The sequence below is a fragment of the Toxotes jaculatrix genome, chromosome 4 (genome assembly GCF_017976425.1).
Source record: "Toxotes jaculatrix isolate fToxJac2 chromosome 4, fToxJac2.pri, whole genome shotgun sequence".
NCBI lineage: Eukaryota > Metazoa > Chordata > Actinopteri > Toxotidae > Toxotes > Toxotes jaculatrix.
In genome coordinates, this window is record NC_054397.1 from 13907020 (window position 1) to 13933584 (window position 26565).

General features: G+C 42.2%; 1 protein-coding gene across 1 annotated transcript in view; it reads right to left on the minus strand.

The window, feature by feature from the left end:
* The window catches only part of adgrl3.1 (adhesion G protein-coupled receptor L3.1), a 107256-nt gene that overhangs the window by 19270 nt on the left and 61421 nt on the right, over positions 1–26565 (minus strand). Inside the window, exons 7-15 of the mRNA XM_041035833.1 lie at positions 19612–20040; positions 18544–18647; positions 17647–17832; positions 16046–16084; positions 10043–10226; positions 5771–5893; positions 5355–5560; positions 3528–3704; positions 2336–2545 (exon numbers count right to left, since the gene is read on the minus strand). Coding sequence (XP_040891767.1) covers positions 2336–2545; positions 3528–3704; positions 5355–5560; positions 5771–5893; positions 10043–10226; positions 16046–16084; positions 17647–17832; positions 18544–18647; positions 19612–20040 — 1658 coding nt within the window. The remainder of the gene's footprint in view (positions 1–2335; positions 2546–3527; positions 3705–5354; positions 5561–5770; positions 5894–10042; positions 10227–16045; positions 16085–17646; positions 17833–18543; positions 18648–19611; positions 20041–26565) is intronic.

Here is a 26565-nt window from a genome sequence, read left to right on the forward strand (position 1 = left end):
TTTGGTGGAAATGCTTGCGCCCAAGTGAGGTTTAAAGTCCTAATCCATGATTGGCATATTGAATGCAGACCATATGGATTATACAACATGGGCTGTGACTGGAATGCAGACCATGTGGGCCCTGATGGCTAAGCCAAGACTGCACTGCACTGGAAACCATTAGAGAAGGAGCTTGATGCTAACTGGTTTGCTGATATGTAAAAATTGCTTCACAAATTGTGGCTGGATGATTTTAAAAACCCTCCACACTCTCAGGGGCAGGACTATTTGTTATGGGTGTCATCAGGACCATTGCAGTTAATGATGCATTTGTTGTACTGAAACTGCACATCTCTATTCCACATCCACAAAACACAACAGCAGAGCACACTGTATGAAATGACAGTACATTTGACGGTACATTTGATACAAAACAGTCAGATTTATCAGCTTGTCCAAATTGTATTTAATGTAGAACAAAGATCCTGCAGCCTTCACTGGTAACAAGCTAATGTTGGCTGGCTAACAAGCCGACACCCAGCAAGATGTTAATAAATGGGTTAGTTTGTTCATTGCAGAGGTCGAGCAAGTCTTTTTCCAAATAGCTTTAGATTTTATTACTGTTCTTCCTCTTCTGCCGTTGTGAGTTGCAAAAGTGTAGCACAGTTCCACACGAGCAGTAGAGGCCAATTAGGTTATAGCTAGTGAACTTAAATTACGTCTATTTGCACAAGCCACAGGTTCACTTGAGCCAGTCGCCCTGATACAGGGCCTTGAGAGATTAGGCCATGACTAACAACTGCTACGCCCATAGAGATGTAGAATACAGTGCATTCATCAACAGCTTTTGCACACAATGACCTAAAGCCAATACAGACTGACACAGTGACTCAGAATAAACCCTAAGGTTGGTCTGAATGTCAACATGCATTATTTGACCTGGCCTCACCCCCGCGCGTGAGGCGTTTGCAATTGTAATGGAATTTATGTAAAATGTATGTGAAATTATTCGTCTACAATAATTCTGTATTTTACTGTCCACTTCTATGTTCCAAACATCAGTTCTGTCCAATCTCAGGATTACCTTAAAACAACCGATTGCATAACGTCAGCATTTTATAAGGAGACCAAACGAAGTGATTCTACTTTGCCTTCGTCATGATCAATATTCAGAAGAAATATTTCACTCTCACTTTAGAAGAAATGAAATTCCACAATTCTATTAAGCACACGGGGCTGCATATCTACAAGGTAATTCTACAGTTTAGCAGTGATGTGAGGCCACTCGGATCTCGTGTGAATCAGCCTGACAGCACTCTACTTTGAAGGCAGAGGAAGGTCAAATGCATGCTGAACCCATATTCACAATCCTGCCTCATTTGGGCTTTGTTTGTGAAAGTTTTATTACTTCACAAACATCCTCCTCACAACCAGCAGGATTCCCTGCTGCTGTTGCCTGAGGGGTGAAATGACTAACAAATGTAAGTGTGGACTGAAGCAGAGAATAACATCAGCTAAGCTAATACAAATCTTTAATAGATCATCTAGCACATAAGCAGGTGTTTGTATTGTGCACTTTGCATGGTGAATTATTTTTGCGACTGGGAAAAAGAAGAGCCAAATTAGTTTTTGTTCTATCCATATTTATTACATTTAGATTACTTTGTCGTTGCATTAGTGTAATACATGTATGTATACATATGCTTGTAAACTAATGTTGCAGTGATTCCATCTCCTTTCTCTGTCTTGGTTGGCAATGCTTTCCGAATTAGCTGAAAACTTGAATACAATTAATCGGAGACGTTGTCTAGCACCTCTACCACTCAGTGTAGTGGTGATGTCATGGAAAACTGAGCATGTGCAGTAAAAACAATGCCAGTGAAGTCTATTTTTGTTGGTTTCTCCCTCCACAATTTATGAGAAAAACATTGCATAATCCCGGCTGTTTGAATACACAGACATGGTTTGTTGAATAGCCACCCAGAGAAGTTTCTGTTTTCGATTTATTCTGGGAACGTTGTGTGTACCAAATCTGCTGTTTCTTATTCATGTAGCAGTAAAGTGGTCAACCACTGACAACAAGTTGGTAAACATTTCACGATTTGCTCTGCCAACGATGTAGTATAATCAATGCCATTGGTCAGTGGACAGTTATGCCAAGACTGTGCCAGCACAGCATGAATAAAAAGGCACAGTTTGAAACGTACCCTGTGAGCAAAATTGCTATTTTTATTTATTTATCTATCTTTCCATTTTCTAATATTGATCGGCTTGTCACAGCTTGCAGTTAAAAGAGTGTGCACACAGATGCTGTGTGTCCCACACACACATACAAAGAAAACCCCGCCCTTCTCACCGGCTGATCGGCCCTGTTGATCCCGACCAGGAAGAGTGACTCAGCGATGAAGAGGCTGATGCAGAGGTTTTTGTGGATGGTGTTGCGGTCGCTCTGCAGCCCACGGAAGAAGCAAAAGGTGAAGATGCAGATAAGCAGGCAAACCAGCGACAACAGGATCCCCACCCATGTGATCACGTCCAGGAGCAGGTCGTGCATGCTGTCTGCCTTCTGTGAGAAGTGCAAGAAAAGACAGAGACTAGATTGAGCGGATTGTTTAATAATCACTTAACAGCTGCTACAAGTTTAGCTTTGGTTTGCTAAAAACACACGAGTCATGTTGTTGCAACAGGAAAAGTGCTGTAGAAACCGACATGCATCTCTCCTCCCCTGACTGATGCGAGTCTGGCTGTGTGTCGCTTAGCGTTCAGGGCCACAGCGTTACGCTGCGTTGCACAGGTGTGCTGGCTCTATCCATCAGTGTCCTGCAACCTGGCAGGCAGAGCAATGTTCAACATAGCACTGCTGTGATGGATCTACTGCTCAAACCCTCACACTGTGTTCACACGGGGCTGCCAAACCAGCTCTGACCATGACCCCTTTAGAAGTAACACACATCCTCTGGCCCAGAGGGAGCGACGGGGTGTCACACATTATCCAGACTTACAAGAGCCGATTTGAGAAAAGAAACTCGGTCTTAACGTCACAAAAGATGGAGACAAAAGGTTCTTATCCCACACACAGCGGGACAATAAGGTTTATATTCACTGCCCACTGTGGCTCATGGGTATCAAATTAAATGTTTTCACTTTCTGATCAGTCAAATAGAATTTCTGCAATGAAATGAGACCAGCAGCTTTTGTTTATGATGAGAGTTTCTATGGCAAATTAAAATGTATCTGGTTTGGTAATCCAGAACTTCATACACTGAATGCTTTAAGTGCATATTTTTTTGTCAGCCCAGCGTCATCATCCGGCTTGACGAATCAATTGTAAAAAATTTCCCCAGCCAAGTATGATTACTCAGTACTGAAGACACTGGAGAGTTATAATCTATTTTCCAGATGTTGTGGTCTCCTTCTCTTCCTTCCTTCCTCTTTTTTTCCAGGATCTGCTGACCAGCTTTGCCAGCCACTGCTAATCAAATGATGAACAACTGACCCTTTGATATTGCCCATCCCCCACTGGCAGGCACGGCAGAATAAACGCCTACCTTGACCTCCACATGGGCCATAAGCACCGCAAAGCTGGTGAGGTGTGTGCAGGAGCAGCTGGTGTGTGTGCGATTGGTGGCCAGCAGACGACAGTCCTGCGTAGACCAGAATCCCATCATGGTGCGTTTGGAGTAGCTCCAGAACGAACAGTTGGGATTGAAGTTCTCTTCCGAATGCTAGGGGCAAAAGAGGAGGAGGAGGAGAGAGAGAGAAAAAGAGAGACAACAAGAGGAAGAAATTGAGAGAGAGAGAGAGAGAGAGGGACAAAGAGGAGGAGGGGTGGGAGAGCAGGAAGAGAGAGAACAGATAGTTAGTCATGGGGAGGTGGGAGGTAGAAACATGAAGTGGTGGGAAAGCCAACAGAAAGTGAGAAAAAAGGTGGGAGGAATTGGTGGAGAAAGGATGGAAGAAGAAGAAACACAGAAAGGGAGTCAAACACACATACCAACAAAACAACAAACAGAAGGGACAGAATGAGAGAATGCAGCAACAAATAAACATGGAGCCATGGCAGGAGGTGACAGTGCGGCATCCATGCTTCTTGTGTGAGATTCTGAGTGTAAACTGATGAGGCTGTGTGTGTGTTGGGTTAGTAAAGTTATCTCAAAATGAGCAATTGAAACAGTGAGGATTTGATTTTTTTTTCTTTTGGCTTCCAACAAGCTGGATCACCAACTGGATCAGCATTTGCTTGTTGGATGAGAAACTCAATATAAAAATGCTGCACTGACCACCACAATTACACACATTATGAAGAAACCTGAATCCATTACAGCTTTATTATTGTTATTACAAGATCTGTTTTTACCTGGGATGTGTCAAAGACAGTCGAGAGAGGTAGAACTTTCAGTGCGTAGCCACAATAATTAAATATTCAAGCTGTATGGCTATGTCTGTCACTGTCTTATTTTTCCAGGTCAAAACATGAGACCTGAATATTTCTGCAGTCTGACTTGTATCCATGTCTAAAGTCTACAGCTCTGGTTAGTACCACTTACAGCTGTTATCTAATGATAAGGCTGAGACTCTGTTACTGTCAACAAATGCCACGAAGACCCCAAATTTCCATGATGAAAACCAACAATGAGTCAGTCCGTCTATCAGATAATTTCCGACTTCCCTACCCTGCCCGTGGCACTCAAGCCCATTCTTTTCTACTGAAGTCTCTAAAATGGGCCACAAATATAGTTGTTAAATATTATTATAAACCAAAAAACTGACATGTTCCTTGATGGTGATGAAGGAGCATGTACACCCTGTACAACAGTATGGCTCATTTATTTGTTTCTTAAAGTTTTTGGCCAAAAATGGACCTCTGTGGCAGAGAGGAAAAAAGCACTTCATGCTTTGGCGACACAGATGGAAAAATTCATTATTGGTTTTGGTCTGTCATGGTTCTCACATTCTATTTATGATCTGCCGGTTCCGCAACTCTTATGTCATTTCAGACCCAGCCACGCAACCTCTGCTCAGTTTCCCCTGTCTGCTGGCCTCTCTGGCCCTGGGCACACCTGTTCCCATTTACCTAATCATCCCCTCTGTATATACACCGCCCTGTTTCCACTCACCAGTGGTCAGACTGTCCTCATGCTCACTGCCAAGCTCCATCAAACCTTAGTTTGCTTATCTGCCTGATTCCTCTTCCTGACTGTTTTCCTGATTTCTCAAAACATGATATCTTGATGATGTCTTTTTCGATTTTGTTGACTTAAAATATCAATAGCCTTATTCTTTAAACTCTTTTTCTATTACTCCATTACTTAGTTATTGTTTTTTTGTTATTTGTTTTTTTAAAAAAAGAGGTCATCAACTTTCACCTTACTTACCTGCAGATGTTTGACAGTGAAGACCACAGGCTCGGACAGGTAAACCTTATTGCTCTCCTTGTTAATGGATGCTGTGATGACCGGGGAGTTAACGATAACAGAGTAATTAGGGTAGACTGTTTCGCTGCTCAGTCTGACGCTGGCATTCTCTGTGGACAGGTAGGAACCCAAGTTCCTGTACAGGACAAAGGCCATCCTGATCTCACCTGTGAGAAGACACATGGGAACATAGCCAAGGTGCACTTGATAATTGTTGGCTTAAACCATGATGACAGAAATAGACCGCAAGATTGCAAGTGTGAAATAAAATAGCAAGTGGGTTAGGCAGAGAGAACGGGAGAGAGAGAGAGAGAAAGAGAGGGGGTCATAGACTTTATTATGAGTAAGAGGAAAAGAGAGTGAGATTTCTTTTCTACCGTTTCTGCCGTGCTGTTTGAGAGTGCTGGCTGACAGCTGGATGGAGTTTCCATGTAGTTCTGACTGAGGGAATGTCAGGTCTGCAAGGTTCCCATCCGTGCTCAACCTGGCCACTTCCAGCTCTGGGACACACGTGCACATGCACACAAAGACACACACATACGCACACACACAATCACACACACACCCTAATGTCAACTCATCGCATAGCAGTTTACATCAGGTTTTGTTTTGCATCCTCTTGTAATAACCATGTTTTCTCACTAAGTGCTTCACAGCTGAACACAGGCATGAATCCTGAAGCAGTTTCAAGCTTTTCCTAAACAAAGAAAAAAAAAAAAAAAGCTGACACGCATTAAAGTGAAATAACTTGGATTTTTATACTATAAAAGGCAACAATGTCTCCAGGCAACTGGTCCAACATTTCAAGGTGGATAATCCAGCCTCTCCCTTGGATTGTGGGAATCTAATTTCACCATCCAGGTTCGTTAGCACATTCCTGATTACGGCTGTGTAATGTATTAGATAAAGTTTCTAATTAAGGACTAATTATACCTTTGGTGTATCGCTATCTCGTGCTTCTGAGTGATTTGGTGATTTAGACACTGCTTTCGTGGTAAAAACAGCTCCCTGATCAAATAAACAACACAAGGACATGCTAAAATGGAAATGAGAGTGGAAGAGGAGGTGGAGTGGGAGAGGAGGGTGAAAGGAAAGGAAGTTGAGGAGGTCAGGGAGAAGTGCTGGGAAGAGGTAAAAAACAAAGAGGGTAGTCAGAGGAGCAGGATGGATGAGAGATGGGAAACGAGGAGTGGACTGGAGTGGAGATAGGCAGAGAGAAGACTGTGTTCTCTCACAGAGTACAATAGATAGGGCACAAAGGCAAGAGATACTAAAGTATGGGAGAGAGGAGATGGAGGCAGAGTGAAGCAGGCAGACGTAAACACAGACACTATGCAATAAAAGATATGCAAATACTGGCAGCAAGAAAGAGAAACACTGCTTAAGTGTCCCTCACTTGCACATGAGCCAAACTAAACATTCAAGCTATGTACACAAACACATACACACACACACACGTTAACACACCGACCCACCCACCCACACGCACGCACACATGCACACATGCATCCACACCCACCCACAGCGGCAGGGTATCAAAACACGCTGAGTCTAATCTAATTAAAGCATCCTTGTCATGACAATCCTCCTCCTAAGAAACACACTTGTTCATTATCGTTATCACACACACGCGCGCAGTTACCGCTGTTACCTTCAAATCACTGATTTGGTTCTAATAATAACACTATTTATTCATCTGCCTATTACTGCGCTGCATAGTCACACGTTCAATCTAACGCAACAATATCACCTCCAGTAGCTGCAGTGGCTTCTTTTAAATGTGTCATTCAAATAATTCATTCCTGTCGCTCGCTCTCCTTTGAAACAAAAAAAAAAAAAAAAGGATGGAGGGGGGGCTTAAAAAGTGCAAGGAGAAGGGTAGAGAGGGAGGAAATGGAGATAGAGAGAGGAAAGTGAGGATGGAAGAAGAGAGAGAGAGAGATGAGAGGTGGTATCGGGCCAGTTATGAATAAAGGGGAGAGATAATCACGGTGGATCTGCCCACTGGATTAGCTGGAAGGGAAGATTAACAGCACAAAAAGAAGAGGAAAGCGGAGACAAAATTTTCCACAAAAAGATAATTTCCTGTTTTAAGTTCTTCAGAGATGTGGTAGCCTACATCTCGATGACTGTTTATGTAACCATATTTATGTGGTGTGTTCAGGAGGAAAAAAATTGGAGGAGATACAAGTCTGACATTATGTAAGGTAAAATAGTGTAGGAGGGCAGTTGTTGTCGAATGAACTGTTGTACTTAAACTCGAGTGAGAACAAGACAAAGTCATGTTGGAAGGACTGAATCGGTGGCATCCTATCTGTCTATACAGTCTGTCTTTGATAGGAACAAAATGCTGTAATGTTATCACCAGATTGTGCGACTTAAATAGCTGTGATTTCATTGCTTACTGATGTGAAAATGAGCAAAACCAACCCTCAGAGCATCATTTGACATTCCACTACCAACATCACCCTCAAGCATGCACTCATCCAGTCTTATTTCTCTACTCATCATCTTCGGTTTTCTCTCCTTTCTTGCTCCTCCTCCACGACTTTTCATGTCTGACTGAGTGACATAAGTTCAGTGAATCCTAGTAATGGGCGAATTATGTGTAGGAAATTCTGAAATATTAAATCAAAAGGGCAGTAAACAGGAGGATAATCAAGGGAAACATAGTTGCGTGCAACTCGCTGGTCTGGGCGCAGATGAAATGATGGCCCACAGATATATCATCATCCAGAGGCATGAAAAGCAAATACGGTTTTTGCTCTCCAGTATTTCTGCCTTATTCCATGGCCCAATGATGAGAGGATCAGTTAGAGAAGATGAGAGAAGAGATGATGGAAGGAGGAGAAAGAGAGAAGAGAGGAAGGGGATGTGCACAGCACCATAATAACTAGCTTTGTTCTGCTTTGTCAATTCTGCCTACAAGTAGAGGGAAGGAGGGGGGGGAAACTGAAAAATAAATAAATAAAAATGATTGTCTCTGACAAACAATTCATCACTGCCTTAGAAGCCTCAATGCCAGTTATTTTTTTCTCTATTTTTTTTTTTTTTTTAGCTTAGGATGGGTCTCTGTGGATTTGACCCTTCAAAGCCTCTCACACAACAACCTGGACCTCTTCATCATGACCTGTCTTTAACAGCTTTACGCTCCAGCTCTACATATGCAAAACTGTGCATACATGTAGTCTATTATACATGCCGTCAGGTGAATGCTATGTTTTTGCTTTTGTATTTTTGGTGCCTAACATGTATCAGGGGAAATGTTTTTGATAATTTTTGCGCACAAATTTGTAACAGGCCTCCTCATATCAGTAATCTCATACAGTTTTGATACAACATTAGATATTGTTTCAGCAGTCCTTTAGTACTGCACATTATATTACTGTGTAATGCAGTGCAAAATAAACAGTGAAAGGTGTCACGTCGCACACAATCAAAATATGGTGGTTTTGTTCAAAACTGTGATTTTGATTTTGGACTGAGAAACATGAGAATAATTCAGATTTTGGCTGTATCACACCTCGATGTGCTTCACATCACTGTAATGTCTCATCGGATAACAGATTTCTGTTCTGTTAATTCATGCACACAAATTATTCAATCACGAGTATTGTACTCAAATGATCAAACATTTACACCTAAAACATCTTGTCTTGTTTAATACACCTGCATTTGGTGTTGTATTTTTTTTTAGAAAATGTGTGTAAATACATACATACATAATGTCAACTAAACTAAACTAAATTAAACTAAACTTTGAAAGGTGATAAAGTACTTCAGCAAACACATAATGCTCCATAAAGTATTATAAAGATGTTTAGTATGTTTATCCATTGTGCAGAATTTCTGTCACGGTATTTTATTGTTAACTAATTCATAAGTTTTTTTTGTTTGTTCGTTTGTTTACCTGTCCAACAAACTGAAGATTTTCATATATTCGTCACATCCCTAGGAAAATATTAACTAAATCAAGTGCACAAACACTTAGATGTGCTTCTCTCTTAAGCCTCTAAGCCTTGAAACAACTGCATTATTCTGCCCCATTTCCATTCATGTCCACTCATGTCCATTCACATGTATAATTTGTGTGTGTGTGATTGAACATATGAAGGATGATGTTATTTTTTTTAAGCACTGCAAGGTTAGGTGGTATATTTTGTTCCTCATTTGTAATATAAAACATAGATCTGAGGCGGGAGAATCAGTAACGCCTGCTGTCAATGTTGCCTCTTACTCCGATATTACATCATATTCTTAGATCTTTAGATGCCTGAGCTGGTTTATGTTGTTATAAGATCTGGAAAAGAAGAAAAAAGAAAGGAAAGAAAACTGTGAAATCTAAGAACCACATTTCTGTCAAAATGAGGGCACATTCTAGAAATTCTTCCCTTTATTACTTTGTATTCAGGTTAAGTCAACAAAACGTACCAGTGTTCTTGTTCTTGTTGAGCCACGCTTCTACAACTCATCACCTGAGACATGCCCAGTGCAGCCACAGCCTTCAACGCTTGCCCACTGTTCTGATCCACTGTAGCAAATAGAGGCTAAATGCCTTGCTCGGGGGCATCTCAACAGGCTGCTTGACAGATACAGGGTTCATTCAACTGAGTTTACAGGACAGGAAGGTACCAAAAAAATGTACTCACGGATGTTGTCAGTGGTCTCCTGCACAGTGTCAGTCTTGAGGAGGTTGTCAGCTAACATAAAAGCCCCGGTCTCCACAGTGTCCAGGAGCAGAGTGGCTGAGTGTAGCTGCTCGCTGGTGGGCAGCTCTCTCCATGCTGTCTGGGCTCGCGGCTGCAGCAAATTATTCACCGTCTCCACCATGGCCTGGGGCAGCAGTAGAAACAAGAAAGTCACAAGGAGGAAGCTAATGCTAACAGTTTTATCGTTTTCAATCAATGATGCCAATGCGAGAATTAATGCAGACGGCAGTGCAATTCACATCATTACACCATAACTACTGAGGAAAGCAGTCCATGGGTTGCAACAGTGAGAATACAGTGGCTTTTCATTTATCATGTTGATAAATCATGACAACAAAAAAAAAAAAAAAAAAAAAAAATGCGATGCAAATGTAGCATTCCCATGCAGATATAACAAAGGCAAAAGCACAGAAGCTATTAAATAAAAAGTACATTTCAAAGTTGTACTCCACACTTTGTAATGGTCATTACCGCCTTTTTTCCTTTTTTTTAATGTCTTTGTAAAAGGATGTTGTGATAGAAAATCCAGCACAGATGTTCTAAAAATCAAGCTAAGCTAATTAGCTGATTGCAATCACCATGTGTCTACACCCCCAAACCTGGTTCAGTTTTTTTTTTTTTTTTTTCTCCTTTTAAAGCAACAGTCTTATCTTCGAGTTGGAAAACTTTTGCTTGAGGGTCTGAGAAGAAATTAGAGTTTTATCAGATAATGTCTGCTGGGTCATATCCAGCCGTGCAGAACGGTTTTGAATCCAAAAATATTACCAAACTAAACGGAGAAGAGTTGGCTCCCAAAGATGAAATGTTCTATGTGAAACAATACTTATTTTGTCTCCAGCTCACATTCCTTTATGCTCTTAAGAATTCACCTCCTCATTTTCAGAAATGCACACCACACATACGCAGATACACACATCTTAAGAGACCCTGGGAGAGATAAAGAAACAGAGAGAAAAGAGAGCCGCTGGAGAGGGGGAGAGGAAGGGGAGAGCATGGGAGAGCGATAAAACAGTCCAGTGAGTCCATGGTGACAGGCGTCCACTGGGAACAAGGGAGGCAGAAAAGCGAATACAGGTGCTATCAAACACACACATCTCACACTCCCCGTCTGTCTCTTTATTTTCTCTTTCTCTTGCTCTGGCTGTAAACCAGACTTTCCGCAAACGCACTCCCATCCTTCACTTATCTTGCGCTCTTTCAATGCTTCCCTCTCTTGAGGTGGGTGGATGGAAAAGTGGAAAAAGGAACACAGGTGCCATTGTACAAGCAAAGGGGATCTCCAGATGGGAATTGCGAGGGCAGGGAGGAAGAGTGAGAGACATCTGTTTATTGGCATTCGCACATCAACCATTTGACTTCCTCCCTGCCCCTTTCACTCAGGCTTAAGGAGAAGTGAGAGACCAGGAGGGAGGAGGGATGAAAGTGACAGCAATTGTCAAGAAGTAAAGTGTGTTTTTCTGTATGTTTGTGTGTGTGCGCAATGGCTATGGAAAGCATCCTAGATAAAGAAAGACTGTAGCTAATGACTCATATGAGTGTTGATAGCATGTGCTACAAAACGTGCAGTTGGCCTCTGGAATTAGAACTAATCCCTACCTGTTTATTTAGGGGGTGTGATATCCACATGTGGATACAGTATATCACACACATGAAATGGGTGCTTAGTCAACAAGCTAATATGATAATATTATGTCCTCTTTTAGCACAAGCAGCTAATTAGCTGGGATGCATATCGGATGAGTTTGGGAGGGCTACATGTAAACAAAAACTAATTAATCCACTGCTTCGGCAAACAACCAAAATAAGCAGGAATGGATGTGAAGCACACACGCAAACACCCACAAATCTGTCTCTATCTCAATCGTTTCATTGACTGTCACAGCAGACTCCAAGCTGTGTTTCGCCTTTAAAGGAAAGTTCTGCTTTATTTAAGTTGGATTGTGTGTTGTCCCCCCCCCCCCCCCCCTCATTCCTATCCATAATGATAACATTGTTCTCACCAAAGCAACTGCTGAGATTTGGGAATACAGTGACAAGTCAAGTGGGACAAGAATCACGGGTGGTCAGATGATCAACTGATATTATACTGTCAACAATTTAGACAACTGATTGACTGCTGAAGTTACATGTCAAGGAAAAATGCTAAATGTGCTGGTTTGAGTTGTTTTTCTCTGATTTATAGAATTGTTTTGGCCTATTTAGCTTGTTGGCTAAAACAAGCATTTTAAAGATGTCTCCTTGATCTCTTGGAAATTGTAATGGGCATTTTTCCACATGATCTTGACTAAACAAATAATCCATTGATCATAAAAACAATCAACGGACTAACTAAAAATAAAAAATGATCATTAGTTGTAGCCCTTAAACAAGGCAACAGTTTGTCCAATATATCCAAACCACTTTGTAAGTAAAACAGATAAGGAGCACACCTGAAATGTTGGTAATAATCCCTCACAGTAGGTAGTAGGTCAAAGTTGAAAAAGGAGAACAGACTGCAAATGAATAACACATTTGTACAAAATACAGTTGCTGTATTAATTTAAGCATTTGCTTTTGTTTTCTCTTCCATATTAATTTGGCTCACCTGTGGAGTTGTTTGGAACCTGTGTATGTGTCTCACTTCTCATGTTTCCCGTCCCATCAGCCTTCTCTTAGCAAAGGCCACCATATCCCCAGCGGCTAACTTGGTGAGCACAGTGTTAATTTCACTGATAAGAATGGTGGGAAAAACTACATAAATGAGAACCAGGTTGTTGTTGAAACCATAAACCGTAAGTCCATATGCACTGACATATATGTCATACATACAGCGTGTGGGTGTATTCGTTTTATGTGAAAGTATGTGTGCTGCAGAGTGTACGGGATGGGAGGCATGTGTGCTTGTGTGTGGCTGTGTGTGGCTGTGTGTGTAGTTGGGGGTGTGCACAAGGGGCTGGGGGAAGCATTGCAGTGCATCATTCTGCTCCACTTGCTGTACAGTAGCAGTCCAGGCAACAGAGAAAGACAGAGGAGGGGATGCTCTGTAGGCACAGCAGATATAACAGCAGTGGCACGGCTATCCATTGGCTCGTGCTGGTGGTGCTTCTCCAAAAATCCTCACTTTGATGTGTTTCAGATAACCCCCCTTTTCTACTCTCATTAAACTTTTCATTGCTTTTTATTGAACTTTTGATTATCTTGCATTTTCAATTTCATATAATTTTTTCATTGAAATTTAATTCACTGGAGCGGAGATTGCATCTGTAGAGGAGAGAGATAGGTAAGGAGAAGAAGGGGTGTGATTTCCTTGAGGTCCAGACATCTCCACATCAGAAAGTCAGAGATGGAATATACGTGATTATGTGTGTGTGTGTGTGTGTATGTGTGTGTGTGTGTGTGCCTGTAAGCTTTGGTGCAGTTGGTGACATTTCTATCCGCACAAGTATGAGGACTTGAGGGCTAAAATGGAGACAGGTTTTTTTTTTTTTTTTTAGGGGTCTTCAAAGAGGGGAGAGACTCTGCAGAGACAGATAAGGGTGTCGTTTGTGTGTGTGTGTCTATGTGTGACTATGTATTACAGAGGAGATGCGTCCGTGTGCGTGCACATACACACAGTATGCCCGCACACACATACACACACCAGTAAATGGGGCAGAAGTGAAATGCTTTGAAGCGTTGGGGTGATCCAGCGTAAACAGCAGCGGCAAGACAGACTAGAGCTGGGCTGCTCCTCTACTCCCTGCTACACAGGGGGAACACGGACACACGCACAAGCACATGTGTATGGATGTACAGTATGTGTACACTCACGCACAGTAGGACACGCAAAGTTGGGATGTTAGAAGTATGGAAAGTGGCGAGAGTAGAGGGAAGAATGGAATTTTTTCCTTTTACTCGCTCGGCTGAGCTCTGTGAAAGTACATGTTCTGAAAATGTTTTCATCAGAGAAGCAGGCTTATCTGTCAGTTGTTGTTGGAGTTTGTCTTCCCTGACAGGATGAGTTTGCAGCTAAATCAGGCTTTAAATTCACAGCATGCCATCTTCTGACCCACCATCCATAAATAGAGGGCAAATTAGACATTGTCATTGAGCATCACTGTCTCCTCACTGCCCTTTTTTTTTATTGTTTTTCTCTTTCTCTAACATTCCATTTCTGTTTCTGTGACTCTTCTCTTTCTCTGTTTAATTTCAGCCCCCCCATCCCACTCTCTCTTTCTCAGTCTACCTTGCAGACTCTACCTCCCACCATCAATCCGCCCTACAGCATCAAAGCCACTCCACACCACCAACTTCATCATGTATAAATTGCCAATTTAGTATACATGAAACGAGTCCCCAGTTCCCCAAACGAAGTGAGAGAGGAGGAGAGATGAAGTGAGAGGGAGACAGAAAAAGGGAGAGAGAGACAGAGAGAGAGAGAATTCAATTATTTTTTGTCTCTATTAAGAACCCAAACCTCCTGCCCACTCTCTTCACTTGGCAATTAGTGCTGTAGATAATTAACGAGGAGAGGGCAGCACCACACCACATCCCTAATCACGCACATTTCTATCTGGCAGAGTAAGGGACTGTTGGTATAATTTTGTTTCACATTACTAAGGCTAATTATATAATCGATCACTCCCAGCCCCCTGCAGTACCCAAGGTGTGTGGTGGGACATTTTGATTTTAACCTATAACTAGCTTTCTGAAAACAGCCACTCCTTGAAATGCAGCATTTATTGGATTAAGGAGACACATCAAAATGTCTGACTATTCTGATGAGCCGGCATGAGATCATTGTTGAAAATATATTTATATATTTCTGGCGGGCGTGTGTGTGCGTGCGTGTGTGTATGCGTGCGTGTGTGTATGCGTGCGTGTCTGTGTGTGCGTGTCAGCCTGCATATAGTCCTAAGCCATGTTCTATGATGTGACATTGCTGACTGTTGCTGACGTTAAGACTTTTCAGGGGAGAGTGGAAAAAAGCCTGCATCAGGAGAAAAAGAGCTAGCCCATCAAGGGTGTGTGTGTGTGTGTGTGTGTGTGTGTGTGAGAGAGAGAGAGAGAGAGAGAGAGAGAGAGAGAGAGAGAGAGAGAGAGAGAGAGAGAGTGTATGTGTGTGTGTGTTTGGTGGGGGGTGCAGAGAGAGAGAGAGAGAGAGAGAGAGAGAGAGAGAAAAAGAGAGACACTGCAGTCTATGTACAGCACATGGATAAGGGCGGTGGGGTCCTTTGATGTTCTGAATAATGATTTTAGCTGACCAGAAACATGCCTAAATGATGTTAGATTTTCTGTTCACGGTGTGAGCCCATGGCGTCAACACGAACAAACATCAATACAAGCAGACCAACAAGGACGAAAAATGAATTAATAGTGAGCCACAAACACAAGCTGGTGTTACTTTTAAGGCACCGAAGCTGTGATCAAGCACTACGCAACAGGATATCCATCATACTCAGTTCTGTCTCTCTGATACAGCAGAAAAGAGGACATTTCATTGAATAGAGATGGATAGAAAGTCATTTGGTTCCAGGTAGGCCTGCTTACAATTCTGCAGGCAGAACTGCAAAATAGATGAGCTGTTATTGATATTGATCATGGCCTCTTATCAGTACCATTGATTCAGAATGCAAAAAAAGTGAAATTGAAAACAAAAAAATGTCAGCAAACCCTTTGAGGAGACTAAAACTTTATTATCAGACACCAGTGGATAGTTACCAGTGACTCTTATGCACAGTGTAGTTCAGGACCACAGCTAAATGACAGAGCTCCTCAAAGGGTTGGGATGCAAATCATAAAACAACTGCTGCAGCATAGAATTAGAATTCTACGTAGAGCGTTGTAATGTGTGAGCACACACACACACACACACAAGCTTGCTTTGCAGATTACATGCTGAGTGTGAAGAAAAAAAAAAAAAAAAAAAAACACGTGGGACTATGGTGTGGCACGGTAATCAACAATACCAGGAAGTAGAAATACCTGTGTGAAAAACCTGCAGGACCTTTCTCTCTTCTGAAGCTGCAAATTCAAACAATTCATCTGTTAGCGAGGTAACACCTCTCAATCATACACACACACACACACTCACACACAGGCACACAAAGGCAGTCACACCCACTTCATTAACATTGCACAAAAAGACTTTGGTGGCTGAAATGTATTGTTATTCTCCTCACTCGCCTCCTTTTTTTTTTCATGCCTCCTTTTTCTATTCTTCCCTTCCTTTTTCTTCCAGATTGTTTTCATAATCTCTGTTCCTCCTGTCCTTTTTCTACTCATTTTCAGTATCTACCATCAAGTGAATTGATGGCATTAATTATTATGCAACTCGTGCATGATTGGTCATATTCGATTTCCTAACAAAAATTTACATAATAAGCCGCCATATTACTCAATTAGCTATATGTAATTGGGTCATTATTGAAATCAAGAGGAAAGCTTTTTCCTCTTCTACGAGGACTTTTTTTCAACAAATTCAACCTTTAACAAGCCATTTGGTCAACAGCAAAACACAGTTTCCACTCACACATGCTCCAGTATGTATTCACTTCAGTCGTGTTACTGAATTACACATAGGGAGCAGGGGAGATGTAAAGAGTGTGATAGTGAGACAAAAAGGCAGGAGGGGAACGGGAAAATAAAGGAGACCTAATGATTCAGAAGCTAAAGCTGAAAGAAAAAAGCCAGTGACCGTATAAGAGGTGGCAGCAGCTGTCAATCTGGCTGCTAAACCCCGCCTGTCTCTGTTGACCTCAGCAGAGACCATCAAGAAACAGTCCGTCATCCAGTCAGTCAGTCAATTAGCCAGCCAAGCCAGCCAGTCAGCCATTCCCCAACGATTTAACTCACTTTAATTGAATGCCTACATGAACAAAGCATAGAACTAAATTCTTTCCTTGTCTACCACTGTAGTAAAACAGATCCTTTGCCCACTCAGGATTGAGTTTCCATTAATGTAATCCTGAAGTAAGCACTCCAGCCTGCTTGTCGACAGCGTCGTCATAGCTGTAGCTCATAGACTGAAGTTCATTAAACAACGAGCTATGACGTAAAATGTGTCCCAAGCCTGTTTTCATCTCAAGTACCGCGTGTTTTAATGAGAATAACTCCCACGGCAAGACAGTGCTTTATTATTAAATTTTGGTCCTGATCTGAAAAGAGTTGAGGAACCCTGCCAAAGTCTAAAAGCAGTTATCTATCAGCCATAATGTTGAGCAAAACTTGTTACAAAGACTCACATACAGAGGAGGATAAAATTATATCTAAAAGCAGTTATTTATCATCTGGAAATCTGCAGTGTTATGTATGGTTCTTCATCAAACTCTGCACATAGAGCCTTTTCTAACCCTTGAAGAATGAGTGTAAGACAAAAACACTAACCACTGATGCTATTCATCTGACTATTAATTCTGAAGAGTGCCTGTATCTGTTCCCTTTTCTTTCCCTCATCCTTCTTTCGTTTGTTCTACTTCTTTCTGTCATTTACCTTGCATTCTTCTACGTTTGTGCCTACAAGAGAATCCCACTCAGTCATTCACTACACATTAATCTCATAACACAAGTGTTTCTTGAGGAAGTACCTTGGTGAGGCTGCGGGCAGCGCTGTCCTTGCCCCCAGGGGTGAGGTTCCTCAGTTGGACGTCTAGCAGTTCAACCAGCTGGGCCATGGCTCGCACTGTGGATGGCACATCGCCAGGGCGCAGAAGCCCTTTGGTCTGTTCTGCAAGCTCCCTGGCTACAATTGCTGCCGTCTCGCCCGAACGAAGCTGGGAGGCAAACGGGGTGATGTGGGGTGAAGAGAGCAACAAAGTGAAGGAAAGAGAAGAGGTCAGATGAGGTGAGAAGCAAAGGAAAATTTGGGAAGAGGAGAAAAAGTTAGAGTATGAAGAGGAGGCCAGTGGAGAGGGACGAGAATGAGAAGAGCACAGCAATAGACGGAAAAAAAAAAGACGTGATAGGGTGGACAGGGAGGTAAAGGACAGACAGAGTGAAACAGGTAATTTAGAGGAATGAGGTGCGGAAGTCATGAGTAAAGTATAAAGAGGAGAAAAAAAATAGTGAATAGGTTAGTTGAAGGGGCATGTTTCATAAAGTGTTCATAAAGAGATTTAGAAACGACTTCTAATTTAGTACCTCTGCTCCCTGTGCTTATTTCACAGGGACCATTTTCCATGTTTTGTCTCTTAAAAGAAAACCTCTAAAGCCTTTCGGCTCATGTGAGAACAGACGCAAAGCCATAAACTGAAACTGCAGAAAGTTACTAGGCTAGCATTTTCCCCCGCAGCTATATAAAATCTCTCAGATCTCAAACACAAGTTAGAGATAACAAATGAAGATGGATACATGGCCTAAATCTTTCCCTGTGGTCACTGCATCCTCATGCATGAGAAGTTCCCCCAGGACTATTTCCATAACACATACCCTTAAACTAGGGCTCGATGGTAGCTATGAGAGCCGGCAGCAGCTTTCAGACTTACTTTCTGCATGATGTGGTTGACCCAGGGCGACGTGCAGTTGCTGAGGTCAGGGCCTTGGGGATCCCAGTAGCCCAAATGGGCCATGCACACGTACGTGGCCACGCCTGCAAAACAAGCAAAACAAACAGGGTGAGACAGCACTGACATTCACCAGGAGACCCGAAGACTCTTGAGGTGTCAGGGGTTCACCAAGCAGATTGTGCATTATGTGTGTGTGTGGATGGCAGTTGGAGGATTCAGGAATCATCTTTGTCATGTGAGCTAATTGATTAAAATGGGAGAATTTGCCCTAAGGAGGTGTGTGTGCGCTGTGAGAATTTATACTATTACTCTACTACATTTTCAGAGGGAAATATACGGTTATGTTTTACTTTGTAACAGCCCCTTAAGACCCCTTAGATCGTACTCCTCTCCATCCCACTCAAAATCAAAATCAAAGGGCGCTTGAGCATGCCGTGGAAAGGTTTATCCATATGCACTGCCACTTGTTAATCTTATCTTAAAACCTGTCTTTTGAGAGTTGCTTTTGAGACTTTACAATTATTACTGAGGTTACATGAGTGCTTTTATTTTATTTTGTCTAGCCCACATTTATCTGTTTGTTTTCATTTCAATTGTTCAACTATCTAGTAAAGTCAATTAATTTATGGAGCACATTTAAAAACAACAAATGTTAACCAATGTTTTCAAAATAAATCTAAAATACAATTAAACTGCTAATGAAAAAGTTTTTTGTTTTTTTTGCTCTTGTAATGTACTCTGGTCAGCATTCATCATTTGTAAATGTGCTCCATAAATATACTGACTTGACTGAATCTATCTATTGGACATAGCAGCCACTTAGTTTACAGGGCGAGGTTTCACACACAAATACACAAATGGCTCATAAAATCTGATGCATGGTTTGAACGGGTGTATAACCTAACTACAATATTAATATACAGATTCAGGCTGTGTGTTGTTCTTTGCTCATCAACATACACTCTAACCACCCATTCACTGGTCTTATCTCACCTATTCCTCTATACTGTATATTCTGCTCTCCAGCCACAAATGCATCCCCCTTACCTAGTGTCCCTACAGGGCAGGGCTGTTTGGCTGTCTGGCCTTGCTGTGTCCGGGGCCACGATATGTCGGCTGTCACCCTTGGGCTGCAGAAATCTTGCGGTGGCAGAGCAGGAGGCTGTGGGGCAGCTGGAGGGACTTGCACTGGTGGAGAGCGTCCTCCAGCTTTCTGGTTGGTGTCAGGGATCTGATTGGTGTCGGATGATGAACCACCGCCAGGAACCAGGACGGGCTGGCGAACCGTGGTGGTGGTTCGGTACCGCTGTCCAGGGGAGGTGGTGAGAAGAGGCCTTGGGGTGGTGTAGTAGGGAGGAGAACGAGTGGTGGTGGTGCGGCTGGTAGATGAAGAGGAGGAGCCTCCACCACCAATCGGACCTCCTCCTCCTCCTCCCCCTCCTCGATTAGGGGGCATCACGGGAGGTGGGCGAAATTCTAAAGAGAAAAGCGAAAGAACAGACATGAAGTTGGGAAAAACCCAGCACAGACCCAAAATGTGTTCTGCAGATTTGTGGGTCCAAACATGGCAAGAGTGGCAATGTTTTTATGGGCTCTGAATGCCAGGACAAGAGTTGAACATTTATTCCCATCATGAAAAATGTAAGAACAATGGTGTTAAAAGAACAGTGATCAAGCAAACCATCTGCATCAGCACCAAGTGATGCGAGCAATGGCCCACAAGTGTTAATAATATTATTGTGACAGACAAAAACACATTTGCAGGCATTCATTTACACAGCACTCACTGGCTTTGACAGGGAGTAGCTCATGTTTCTGATGACTTCCCAGTGTTAGTGTTTCATCCCCTGTCACTGTGGTCACATGACAAACTTTTGTGGGTTTTTTGTTTCTTTATCAGTTACTCGCAAAATCCAGGACATGTTTCCAAACAATTCAGTCAACAACAGGTAAATAAATCCAAAATCGCCAAGACCAAAAATTGGTCTGTCCAGCAGGAGTGCACAAGGTTACCAGTCTTTCCTATGGGACTGGTACACAGTAGTGGTTCTTGCTGCTTAACCTGGCAGAAAAAAACATTCTTTCACTATCATGCATGATTTATAAAACCATGACATCACGAGAGGCAGAAAGGCCATTTAAATGCATATGGCACACTCTTTTATTGTCAATATTTCATTGTATAAAGACTCAATTATTCACATTGACCCTGTTCAGGGGGACAGAAATAAAGAATGAATGGATGAGATGATGGAAAAAGAGAGGAATAGAGCACGTGTTTGTGAAACGTTGTGTCCTCTTGTCAACATACTCCACCAGCCTGTCTGGTCTGCCTGTAACCTCCCATTGCTTTCAGACGCACGTGGTACAAATCGATAATGCAGGATCGAAAGTTGAGTAGATGGAAGTAACTATTTACACATTTCCCTCTCTTCCCCTTTGAATCACTTTATTGGTCTCAAATCATTTGGAAGTCATTATGCGTAATACTGCATACAGGTGGAGCCCATTTTCTGAAGCCACATCTTTACTTAGAAACAAAGCAGGGAATAGCTTTATCCGTCACTGCGAACACTTGAATTAATATGTAAATTACACTCAAGAACATTTTTAGAAATTCGTAATTACAGAAAACAAACCCACATCCTGTGTATTAAATTTAAACCAGCAGAGGTTCCACATTATGCAAATCAGTATGGATGGCTCCACACTTTGTTTTTACACTTTATAAACTTTATTCTTTTGCACCTGGTTCTTCTAGATTCAACTACGACTGAGTGACACTTTGCTTGCAAGACTATACAGCTTATAACTGATGTTTTTGGCTTCATCGTCCAATTAAAAACCTATGTGTATGCCCTGAAGTACACATGAAGGCAAGAACACAGACAGAAACACAGACTACTCTCTTACAAAGTTACTCAAATATGAATTCTCACAGTTTCATGTTATGCCACTTTTACAACAGAAATATCTTTAATATTTTTTTATACATTTTTATATTTTATAATCTTAGGTTCTGTGTTGGGTCATTGACTGAAAATATTTTTTCTACACTCTGTCCAGAAATGCTGAACCTGGCTGAACTTGCCTAAAAGCATTTTCCTCACCATCTCCATGCCGGCCAGCAAATATGGATTAGATTTCTTTTTTTTTTTTTTTTTTTGAAGTGTGTGCAATATACCGACATCACGCTACATGGTTTCTGGGTAATGAAGTCCTTCGAGCTCTCAAAAATTCAGCTATCGCCTTCTGCCAGTTGCCGAAGCAAAAGTGTAAAGTTGCCTCGTTCAGCTTTAAGCCTGCCTTGATGTTTAAATTCTCCATGATTTTCAGAGCCTTTCAATGGAAAGCACAGGCTCTTGTGTTTCTCTGTCTAAGGAGTTGGTGCGCCTTAGGCCATAATATGTACTACATGCTGGTCATTGACATTGAAGGTTTACAGAGCCGTTTCTCAATGGAGCAGTGTGTTTTGCTCAGGAAAGGAGTGTGACTGTATGAATGTAATCAGTACAGACTGGCATAACTGCACGTATGCGTAACTGCAATGGGTTTTCGGTGTAATGTATGTAGACTGTATATTGTTAGGATGTAATCAAGGTCATCAAAATGTGTTTGATCTGAAAGGACCTGATTTCCTCAAGGTCTTATTTGGAGTGTGATATGCACAGAATTAGTTTCTTCTTGCTGTAGCGTTTTGGTAAATCTTATCATTCTTTGATGTTTGTTCCTTTGGGGATAAAGTGAAGGTGTGAGTGTGCAGACTGAAGTGTGTGTGTGTGGATGTGTGGGTGCTAAGACAGACTGGGTGTTTATATTATTTACTGTGAAGTGAAGTTGTCCCTTCCTGTGGATTTCAAGTAATTAAAGACACCGTACTTCTCTCTGTCTCGCTCCATCTCTCTGTCTTTCTCCTCTCCTCTGTCTGTCTGTCTGCTTGACTGACAGTCATGTAACATTCCCGCTCCTCCCGTACGTTCTGTTCTCTTCCTCCACAATTCAATGGAGTGTTTCCGTACCTAAACTGTGCTGCTCCCCGTTCCTGAATCACTGCCGCCCTGCCTCATGCATTCTCCACGGAACATTGCCATCAATCATGCGTGGCAGCAGTGGCCTAGGGACTAGCTGTCAATCTGCGTGTGTGTATGTGTGTCCTTACGAAAGGCTGAGTGTGTGTGTGTGCCTATCTGCACTCAAACGGGAAGCTCCATTAGAGGCTCTGCCACAACAATAGAAGAGTAATGGTGTGTGAGTGTGTGTGTGTATGTGTGTGTTTGTACGTCTGAGGTTGATGTCTGCTGTCATTTGAGTACAGGGCAGAAAACACAGGGGCTGGCAGCTTGGGGTGAGGTAACACAAAAGCCTGCAAGCATCACAGGCAAGGGGCCACAGCACTTCACTAGCCATGCATCTCTATCTCTCCTCCTTCCTTGGCTGTTCTCTTGACATTTTCCACCTGATTTGACTGCTCACTAACTTTTTTTTCCACTTTCTGCCACTTTTATTATTCCTCCTACTTTGATTTCTGGATTTTAATACACTCTCTCTTATGCGTGCTTGCCTGTGTCTTTATTTTGTCCTCCTTTGCTTGCTCTTCTGCAGCATTAAGATGAATAAAGGACTTGTAATGTGATGAATTTATCACTGGCATCACTAAGGATGCTGTGAAAGATGCTGTAGGGAACTACAGGAACATAACAGCTTCATGAAACATTTATAGAGAAGAAGGCTAGAGGTTGCACTCGTGGGGACTGACATATCTCCCCCCATTTAAGCTTAGGAAGCTGTGAGTAAATGCGTTACGACAACTTCATGATGTCAGCTAGCCTAAACGTTGTGCTCTTCGCTGAGGCCGATGCCACAAGAACAATCGTGACACAAAGGAAAAACATAGTCACAAACTCAGTATGATCTGTTCACTTAAGGATTTTACATTGTGTGTATGCCCTGCACATGCTTGAGGGTGACATATTTTGACAAACAGAAACATCAGTAATCATATTACATATATACATGACACTTCATGTACCAGTAGTTTTATGATAAACATGGCACACAGCCACACCGTGCAGCAGAAATGTAAGACACTGGATTTTTTTTTTTTTATATTCTTGCAACACGGCTGCTGCACTGTTCTCCACCCTGAGCACAATGTCCTTCTGCAGCATTAACTATTCTGTTAAGCGCTGGGCAATATGCTTCAGACCAGATCGTCATACGAACAGGAATGTAACCATCTTTAAACATTTTGATACGACAAAGATCCAACTGGTACTGAAACTTTGTCTGTCAAGATAAAGTTGAGATCACAAGTAAAAATCTACTTAATGATGAATTAAATGAGTTGTGCTCCATTGTTCCATGAGACAATGCTCTTTTAATTACAATTTACTTGGCATAATTCATTTTAACAATATTTGTTCGTAAAACAATAATACAATGTGAGGATATCGTAATGATACAATACCACTAAAGGCTGATAAGCCCTAATTCTATTCTATTCTACTGGTCGAACTCTATTCACTACAGAAGATTATGAAATACAATTAAAAGCTGCAAAACAGCTACTAATGGACCCCGTGGTGAGACTGTTTTCTTTTCTGTGGTTCCCAAAGTCAAGACTGAACTATAAATTTTGGGTTGGGTATCATCAAAAGCTCTGGAACAGCTTATGAGAGGAAATTCTATTCTATTCTATTCTATTCTATTCTATTCTGTTCTGTTCTGTTCTATTCTGTGCTTTTCTATTGTTTGTTTTCCTGACCTGTAGCAAGCCCACGGGAAGGTGAGACAATGGCAGGCTGGCATTAAACTTGTTCCTGGACTTGTCTATCTGTCACCACTCTGGAGGGGCCATAAACATGCTGTCAGTCAGGCTGGGATGCTAGCACATGATCATCTGACATGCAGACTGACATTGTGTGTATGTGAATGTGTGTGTACAGCTGTGTGTGGCGATGTTTTTCTGTGTGGGTAAGACTGCCTGTCTCTGCCTCTGCTCTGTTGCAGAGAATGCTCTTGTTGACTTCTCATTCGGTAAACAGAGAGACTGTAAATCCACAACACAAAGAGTGGAAGGCAGGGAGGAGAAAGGAGAGAGGAGAGGGAAAATGAACTTCCCTTGACAAAAAAAAAGAAAAAAAAACAGCAGCGGACAAACAGACTGCAAGAGAGAAGAAGAGTGAAATGGAAGTAAAGAGGAGGGATTTGAGTTGAGAGAAGTTTCACATAGCTGAGACGAACCGTCTATTATACTTCTTTAATATGCAAGATGATTACTTTTTTGCAGTTTCCTTAAAAGTTACTGCTTCCTTGCCTCTACACATACACACACACACACACGCACACACACATCCTGAACAGTAGGGAGGAATAGATCCAGAGGGGTAACAGCAAAATGATAATCTGGCTGGAGGGCACAAAGCTTTCTAGGCTGGATAGTAGCACAGACATTGAATAGGGCTGCATACTGCGATAACGCACTGCCCCTATGGCTGGAGAGCACACACACACAGACGTACATACACTCACTTACAGACACTTTTCCCTCAGTTGTGCACCAAGCAACACACACACACACACACACACACACACACACACACACGCTTGAACAGAAATTTACTTTTCACTCACTCATGTGCAATGCAATACACACAGTCATATGCACACAGAGCTTGTGGCGAGTGGCTCGAGCCTGCTGATAAGACAGAATGGAGTACTTCAAAGCAGTGATACTTGGAGATAGAAAACAACCTCAGCTAATAGAGCCTCCCTCAAAATGGCTGCCAGGCACCGCCACGTTCTACAGCTAATGTTTCACAAACAGACACATCACCGCTCAGCCCTGCTGGCTTACCAGTTGCATAATCATGTCATCCCTTTGCTGAGGCTGGAGACACCTGCAGCAACTTTGCCAATTACATGCTTCGCTCTTAATCAGGGGAAGTTCCCTTGTTCAAAGCAAAAGCAAATGAGAACGACCGATTTTTTTTTTCTCTCTTTAATAATGGAAGGAATCATCAGCATATTCCTTTAAAGTCCAGACTGCAGCATCTGCTATTCCAGACATGCATCAAATTTATGTCAATTCTATGAGGACAACAAGTATGAATATATAGTAGGCATTCAGCTAAATCCTATTTCTGTGTTAGAATGAGAGTAGTATCCTCTAGCTAGTGACCCTGTGGCTATTCAATATTTTGTTCCCCATAATTTATCACCATGCCCTATCATTTAGTGATTATGATGGTATCCAGTCTGTTGCCCTCCTGCAAATTTTATATATTTTAAAAATAAAATCTGAATAGCACACTGCTATGGCTACACGATCTGCTCGCTGCTCTTTTCAGTATTTACTCCCTACAAGGCTGTGGGTTTCCCTTCCACCCTGTCGTCCTGGCTAGGCCTGCTTAATTTGGCATCTGCTGTTTGGCAGTAGGGAAGCAGTGTGGAGGCCAAATGCAAGCAGAGGGCCTGGCTGGGGCAATCCAATCGATAAGGACACACTGCAGGCAAAGAACAGGTGCACCAGACTCTGTGAAGCACAGTTCAGTCTCTGCTGAGATGGCTGTGTCGTAATCCATTTGGGAAGGAGGGAGATAGGTCGGCAGGAAGAAGGTGGAAGGACAGGCAATAGATGCAGGTGGAAAACATGGAGAAGGGGGAGGACGGAAGTGGTTGTAGGTGTGTAGACTAAGGTGTGATGCTGCTATAATACTGTTCACAAGACTGTGGTAACACAGGGAGAGTCTGGAAATTTCTATTTAGCATAGTTTGTTGTGATGAGACTGTAGATGTATGACTGACCATTTTATTTTCGAAATTAGAAATGAGACAAGACACATGATCTGGTGAAAGAGGGTCTCCACTTTAACCATTAACTCTTGTTATTCTCTTCAATTTAGGAAATGTCATTTCTAACATTTCCTGCATTGCTTGGCTCTGCCGCTTGATTGCAATCTGGTGCCAAAGAGCAGAGGGAAGGAGAGGAGGGGAGAGGAG